The sequence below is a fragment of the Vitis riparia genome, chromosome 1, assembly GCF_004353265.1.
Source record: "Vitis riparia cultivar Riparia Gloire de Montpellier isolate 1030 chromosome 1, EGFV_Vit.rip_1.0, whole genome shotgun sequence".
Taxonomy (NCBI): Eukaryota; Viridiplantae; Streptophyta; class Magnoliopsida; order Vitales; family Vitaceae; genus Vitis; species Vitis riparia.
Window position 1 is genome coordinate 8609070 of NC_048431.1, and position 8268 is coordinate 8617337.

Here is an 8268-nt window from a genome sequence, read left to right on the forward strand (position 1 = left end):
CACACATTCGACTACATACCTCAACATTTTAGCAAAGTCTTAATCTTCAAATGTCAAGTAATCCGAAAATGAATTGGAAATTCGAGTTAGGAGACACTTAGGAATTTTGTCTGAAATTACCAACCTAATTAAACACTCACAATTATATTTAATTTTTAAGTATTTTAGTTTCATTTGTATTTTTAATTTTTTTAATTTATTATTTTATTGTTATTCAATATTTCCAAGGACATGTATTTCTCCAAGAGAAAAATAAAAAATAAAATCTAAATCAAGCCTCATAGTTACAAAATAAAAATAAAAAATAAAAAATTCCAAAACAAAACTAAAAGGAATATCGATTCTTTACAATTAAACATTTACGTGTTATGGTTATGGTTACAATTAAGACATCATTTTTAACTTTAATATCTATTATTAGAACCAAGACTTCAATCATCTCATTTGAATTGGGGATTAAGATTTTATCCAGCTTATCTTAAATCATTTAAGCACTCGTAGCATCAAGTTAAATTTTTTTGTATTATGTTTAAGGTCATATATATTTATTGTTAGCTTTTGACTGGAATGATATGACACCAAGGCCTTAGGGGAGGCACCTTCCACCAATGCGTGCCTAATGATTGATCAAGGTGAAAATTGAGATTTACAATGGTTTATGTGCGGGCTTGATCGCGATCGAAGGTCATACTTAGATTTGTCACTCTCACGTCTTCCATTGCAAAGCTTGTTTAACTATGTAATTTTAAAGTAATTTTTTATTTTTAAAAATAAAAAACTATTTTTAAAAAATTATAAAATTATTTTATCATTGTTTTTTTGGGGAAAAGTTTTTAGAGAATAAATAAAAATTGTTTTTATTAATTTTTAATAAATATAAAATAATTAGAAAAATCATAAAATTTTTTTTAACATGATATCATTTTTTTTATTACGATTCATTAAAATACGGAAAATCTTCAAATATGTCCTTTAAATTACATGTGTTTTAATGAATTTTCTTTAACTTAATAATTCTTTTTCATTAAAATCCTTAATACATCTTTTAATTTTTAAGAATAATTTAGAATTAAAAAAATCTATTTAATTAATTGCATATTAAATAAAATATTTTAGAATATTATGTTGATAATTGTGCATTAAATGCATAAATGTAATAAAAAAATTTGATTTATTTACTGATAAGAATGTTAAACCTTATTTGTTATTTATTTTAAATAAAATATTAATAATAATATTTTTTTAAAATTATTATTATTATTATTATTTTTTTAAAAAAATAAATCAATTATACTTTTATGGAAATGTTAATATTGATATTTTTTAATATATAGCAAAATAATATATATATATATATATATATATATATATATATATATATATATATTTTTTTTATAAAAAAAAATATAATTTATGATTTTATTATAATATTACCATTCATGTTTTACTAAAAAGCTATTTTTTAAAATTTATTTGCAATTAAAAAACTAATTTCATTTTTTATAAGACTTGAATTAAATTTCATTAATACTATATAAATTAAATATATAATGTTCTTATAAAATAAAAACTAAAAAATTATTTTTCAAAACAACTTATCCAAATAATTTTTTTATTTTTTATTTTTAAAAACAACTTATTAAATATCCTCATTTCTATAAAATTTTAAAATATTTATTTTTGTTTGATAACTTAAAAATAAATTTTAAAACAAACATAAGAAAACGTGACCAAACGCCAATCAAAATTTTAGATAATCATCCCCGAATTGTTATGCTTGTCGCAAGGATTGTACATTTGTGATGAAAATGCCCTCGGGTGACAACCTCAGTGTACAACTCTCCTGAAACAACAATTCAGGAATTGTGACGTGTACAGTTGAGATCAGCCGTTACTCGACCGAAGATGGACGGTCACTATTCATACAAACCCCTCCCTAGTAGACTCGATTGTGACGGCCGCGAATCAGAGATAACACATTCATCCGATCTGCTTTGGTCCTTGCCTCTGCAACTCTGGTAATTCCACGATCTCTGTTATTTTCCCTCCATTTAGGACATTTATTTTCATGGATCGGGTCTTATACTCATTCTATTTGTTTATTTATTGTTTCATCAAGAGTTAGGGTTTTGAATGTAATATGATAGGCTTATCTAATGCATCAGTTGTCTCAGTGATCTGAGAATTGAAAGAATTCGGAGTTCTTTCCATGCTCTCTTCCAAGAACTGATTTGCCATTTCGAGTATATATTTGTTTATGCTCCGTTTGTTTTCCGAGGAAATGTCGGAAAATAAAAAATCTTAACTTGTTTTATTATTTTGGACATGAGAAATTGTGCGACCTTTTGTCTCACTTTATTTGAGCTTTTCGATTTTAGGAATTAAGGAAGCAGAGGGTACAAGGTTGAACCCATTTTTTCCCTTTTAGTTTCATCTGTTTTTCACTAAGCGATCGGGGTGATCGAATCCTTCATTTTTCATAGCACTTTCTCTCTCTAGTTCCCTTTGTTCAGTGAAGAGTTTCCTTCCTCTGCTACTTGAAGGTGTGTTGGAAAATGGCTGAATCAAAATCTGGATTGAGGAAACCTGTGTTCACCAAGATTGAACAGCTTCGCCCGGGTACTGGTGGGCATACTCTCACGGTAAAAGTTGTTAGTTCTAAGATGGTACTGCAAAAGGGTCGTCCAGATGGTCCTCAGGTGCGTCAAATGCGGATTGCAGAATGCTTGGTAGGAGATGAGACCGGAATGATTATTTTTACAGCGAGGAATGATCAAGGTAGATGACTTTTTAAATATGCACAACTCTATGTTGAGGGCTATATTAAATTTTTCTTGGCTTTTTCCTTGACATTTTACTAACACAGAAATTCTCTTCTAAGGATAGTATAAATGTTTTCAGTTTAGGGTTCATTTTTCATGCATTTAGTGTCTTGAATTTTCTAGTTTGTAATTTCATTTGGAGTCCACTGGCTTTACTTTTGGCATTTTAAGCTACCTGAACAGCATAATCCAGTTGCAAACAGGATTCTTGATTGTGTTATACTAGTCTAAAAAATCTTAGTAGCATATTTATGTGGCGATCTGTTTGTTTCCACAAACATGAATCTGAGTTATTATGAATTTTGATACAATTGAGGTGCACTTAATAACTATGACTATGAGAGGACGTTATGAAAAGCAGTATAGTTTTCATATTTGTGTTCCTTCTTTTTCTTTTTTCTTTTTTATTTTTAAATTTTTTTTAATTAATTTTTTTTATATTTTTATTTTTTAAAATTATTATTATTTTCTTTTACCTATTTTAAGAAAAACTGAGTCAAATAAATTCAATTTTTGGGGCCTGCCTTAGCATCCATCCAAAATCTAGGATGATATAATCTGTGAAGACAGGATCTATTTATCAATTTTTATTATTTAATATTTACTATTTTTTATTATTTAATAACATAATCTGTTGATTAGTATGACTTGTCATGAACTGCTGGTTATGAGGTAAAATGTTATTTTGTAGTGTTGGTTATGAGGAAGAGTGGCTTTTTTGCATTGGACTACTTAGTCTTACTCTTTTCTCTCTGTGTATATTTGTTAAATTCATGAAATATATGCTAAATTGATTCCTTGATTCAGTTGACTGAAGGTAAAACATGTCTTATTTTGTGTCTAATCCGTATGAAAATGGAAATTAGGTGATTATACGTTCAGGTCGCTTGTCTTTGACTAGCTTTACTAGCATCCTGAATCATAAGGTGGTGCCTAATGACTTTGGATGCTTGGATGAGCAAGAGAGAAAGAAACAAGTGATATATTTGCCCCTTTTTCCCGCCATTTTGTTCATGTTTAATAGTTTAGTTCTCTCAATTAGATATGTTTAACAAATCCTTTATTGAGACTGCCACAAGCTAATTATATTCTTTTCTATCATTAACAACCTTTTTGGCATGTATTTGGATTTAGGTTTTTTCCTCTTTAATAATATATTCTCTTTTGTTCAATTGCCATGAACATCCTCTTAATTTTAATGTTTGGCTTTTTCTTGTAAATAATAGAAGTATTTAAATAAGCAAAATGATGTATTGAGAAGTACAGATTAAAAAGATAAATTATGCATATTTGTAATAATTTAATGTCAACACCATGTGTATGCATTTCGATATTTCATGTAGGGTGGGAATGAAGTCCTCTCGTTCAATTTAATGAACTTTTTAATTAAGAAATTATTGCAGATTTGGGCTGGTCAGAAAACTGTTAGCAGAGAGTTTGGAATATAATTATCAGGCTATAAATTAGTTGGCAAATCTTTTGGGGTCTTTGTCAGGTATTGCAGGGAAATACACTAAAAAAAAACCTTGCTGTTGGGATGATGCCATTGGTTTGGTTCCTTGAATGAGACCAGATCAGTTGCTGATTTGTTACCAGTATCAAATGTACTGAGATGTCAATTTGGATTGAAGTTAAATTTGAAATGGTAGCCAATCTTGAAATTGGAGGAATTGTGGTGAAATCTAACCAGTTTGGTGATTGGGAAACAAAATGTCCAATGTGACAAAATATTAGGATTGCTGGGGAATTCACTAAAACCCTCGTGTTTGGAATGATGCTCCCTGTTTGGTTCCTGAAATGAGACCAGATTAGTTGCTCACTAGTTACTGGTATCAAATGTGCTGTGAATAGGGATAATAATGGAGCGGGGTTTTTTGGGTACCTATCCCGGTCTGCAATAGGACAGGTTAGGATTAAATATAAACGTTTTCAGGACAAGTTTGAGAGATTTTTTTAAACCCACAATGGGTTTGGGTATGGACTTTATCCTGCCTTGCCTTGTATTGATTATATGTAATATTAAATAAAAAATTATTTTAGTTGTTGTTGTTGTTGTTTTTTTTTCTCATTTTTCAATTTTTTTAACACAAAATATTACTTCTCATAAAAATTAATTATAAATAGTTATAATTTTTACTAATTTATAAATTTTATTTATTTTTAATACAATTTAAAAATTTTAAAGTAAAAAATAAAAAAAAATTTAAATGGGGTGAGGCAGGTCTGTGCCTGGCTCCTTCTTTTATTTATTTTTTTATGAGGATGAGAATTGATATAAATAAATGGGATAAGGGTGTATGAAAATTTCCTACACCTGCCCTTCTTTTATTTTATTTTTATGAGGATGGGAATTGATATAAATAAATGGGACAAGGGTGACCCATCCACAACCATCCCCATCCCTAAATGTGAAGCAAAATTGTATTGAAGTTAAATTAGACATGGCAGCTGATCTTGAAATTGAGGAGTTGTGGTGAAAGATAATGGGTTTGGTGATTGGGAAACAGCATGTCCAATGTGATAAAATATTGGTAGTCTCGATGGCATTTATGGTGGTAATGATAAAATAACTGAACATGGTGTTAAGGTTGTGGTAGTTCTGGTGGTAGCAAGTAGTTACTGAAGTAGCTAGGTCTTGGTAGCAGCTTTGATTATGCGGTCAGTGGTGATAGTTGAGCAGTAAAAGTGGTGTTAATTGCTTTTGTAGTTATTTGTTTGATGATGATAATAATAGAGTAGTTAAAGTGGATGTAATTGCTGTTAATTGGTGATTTTGGTCATGATAACAGCTAAAAGTACATATTGTGGCTTGATGGTGGTGCATGATGCTGAAATAGGTATTATTAGTAATGATGAAGGTTTAGGGTGGTGGTGGAGTGTGTCCTCATCATATTGTGGGATATGGGTCCAGAGGTTGTGATGGGGATGTTGAAGGCATTAAGTTTGTCTAATTGGTGGTTTGCTGGTGCTAGTTATACCAAGGTGGTGACAGTAGGATGGTAGCAGCAACCAATGTTGTGTCTGGAGGGATGGTAGTGGTGGTGACAGAAAATTTTCATTTTTCATTTTCTCTCTCTCTCTCTCTCTGTTGAATTTTCCATTTTTCTTTCTTTCTTTTTTGGTTTCTTTTGTATTAAGCAAGTAAGAATTTTTCATTAGGAAAGTGCTGTGGTGGTTTAAGGTAGTTAAAAAGGGTGGTGACAAGGATTTATTTTTATAAGAAAATAAAGATTTTGTTAGAGAAGTGCAGTGGTGGTGATAAAGAGTCAAAACAGTTGGAGAAAGGTAGTGATGGTTTTGATTCCTTGAGGTGGAGTTGGTGGTTACATACTGTTAGGTGATCGGTGGTAGAGATTACAAGATGCTGAAAGTGATAACAATGATAATGGTAGTGAAAGAGATTTAAGATGGTGGTAGAATGATGTTTGTCATTGGTAGTGTAGTGTTGTTGAATTGACAGTACTTGCAATAGTGGGGCAATGGTAGTGGAGCAATTGTTGGATTTGAGGTGATATTCCAGTTCGACTTGGTGGGTTGCATCAAAAGAGGGTGTTCACAAAATATTGAAACATCATTGAATAATGAAAGCAATAGTAATGCTCAGACCTTTTATGTGAGCCCATTTTGTTCCATAACTGGGCTATAAGCCTAAGAAAAAATATATTTTCTGATACAATTTTTTTTTAAAATGGCAGGGATTGTCTGGGTTTCGTAGTGATAAGAATACCAGAAAGAATGAAATGTTTGTCTTGTGTTGAAACCTTTGTTATTATTAACATGTGATGTTCAGATGCATGGATCTAAGGTTAATTTGTTGTTTGCTGTATATAGTGAAAATACTTTACTAGCATCCATTGAGCAAGTAGGAATCTTTACTGAATTTGTGTGGTGGCATCTCTATTATCTATTGACCAATGTGAACAGTCACTTATTCTTGGTTTTTTATTAAATTGATTTGAGTTTTAGAATGTCCATCAACCTAAGTTTACAAACATGATTTTTGAAATGTGATGGTTGCATCTGGACTTCACGGGAAAAATTGTAGTGGATACAACTGCTCATTACTGTATTTGTTTTTTTTTTGGTTAGTGGACTTGATGAAAGAGGGTAGCACTGTGGTCCTCCGCAATGCAAAAATCGACATGTTCAAGGGCTCAATGAGGCTTGCTGTGGACAAGTGGGGTCGTGTGGAAGTCACTGAACCTGCCAGTTTCTCTGTGAAGGAAGATAACAATCTTTCCCTAGTTGAATATGAACTTGTGAATGTTGTTGAGGAGTGACTGTTCTCGACAGTGGTTGTTTGCTTCTTTGCCCCCCCTCCTACCCAAAAAACAAAAACAAATCTGACAAATGCAATTATGTACTGGGAATCTTATCTCCAAAAAATCTCATGAAAGTTCACTTTTAGGAAGAAGAGATATGGCTACAGTAACAATCTTCCTTTCTACGTATCAGGCAGTTGGTGGACCATTTTGGTTGTACGTCAACACATGGTGATTGCCGTAGAGATAGAGCAGCCAGGTGTCGAGACTCGCTTTGGTTCATTTACTTTTCTATTTATTTCTGGATGCTTATGACTGTTCTTTGGCTATCAGATCACACATGTAAGATCGATATTATGAAATGCATTTCAATCATACTGCATATTTGTATTTGATGGTTTTTCCATGTTTAATTCTTCTTTGCAATCTCATGCCCCTCTGCAGTTAGTTTCGTTATCCACATATGCCTCTCTGGAAATACACTACTTGCTTTAATTAGTGTTAGTAGAGAGGCATCCACTGTTTTGCCAATTTCTTCTTGTTGGCAATTGGCATCATAAGCAAAAGCAGACCATGCTTGTATTCTTAGCATTTGTTTTGTTTTTGTTTTCCTATTCTATTGGCTATCTTTCTCCGCATGTTGAATAGGATTAGAAAGGTTTAAGTAGACATGCAATTCAAACTTAAGGTCTAGTTGATTTTGATGATACAGATTAGCTGTTCAAAAGATTCAACTGGCAACAGCATCTGTTCAATTTAATGCCAGTGGTCATGGTATGGTAGGCTTGTTTCAATGTCCTCAGCAACATTTCCTTGGGACTGTTGTAGTGTCTCTTGTATAACTGTGATGAAGATTATGGTGACTGTTCAGTTGGGTGAAAGTGTCAAAACAAACGTGAGTCTGAAGTCTTTTGAAAGACTGAAAATGGTCAATAATACTGTTCTGATAAAGAAGAATGTGTCAGACCATGGAGGCTTTAGTCTATGGGCGGTGTACCTAAAAACTCCATCAGGGATTTTCCTATTACGGATAGTCGCGTGGTCAATCACATTATTACTCGAGTATTTGATCTGTCAATTGTCTTCAGTCCTGAAGTGTAGGACAGATTAATGGGTGCGGAATCAGCAGCTGTAGATCAACTAGGGCTGCATAGGTCGGTCCGGCCTTTGTCCAGGTGTAAATG

At 31.9% G+C, this 8268-nt stretch overlaps 1 protein-coding gene across 1 annotated transcript; it reads left to right on the plus strand.

Annotated features, from left to right (window-relative positions):
• The first annotated feature begins 1916 nt into the window (after window positions 1-1916).
• On the plus strand, window positions 1917-7497 carry LOC117924681 (uncharacterized protein At4g28440-like). The gene is made up of 3 exons (XM_034843386.1): window positions 1917-2018; window positions 2544-2778; window positions 6912-7497. The coding sequence occupies exons 2-3, from the start codon at window positions 2556-2558 to the stop codon at window positions 7100-7102; spliced, it is 414 nt and encodes a 137-aa protein (XP_034699277.1). The 5' UTR covers window positions 1917-2018; window positions 2544-2555; the 3' UTR covers window positions 7103-7497.
• Window positions 7498-8268: the final 771 nt, after the last annotated feature.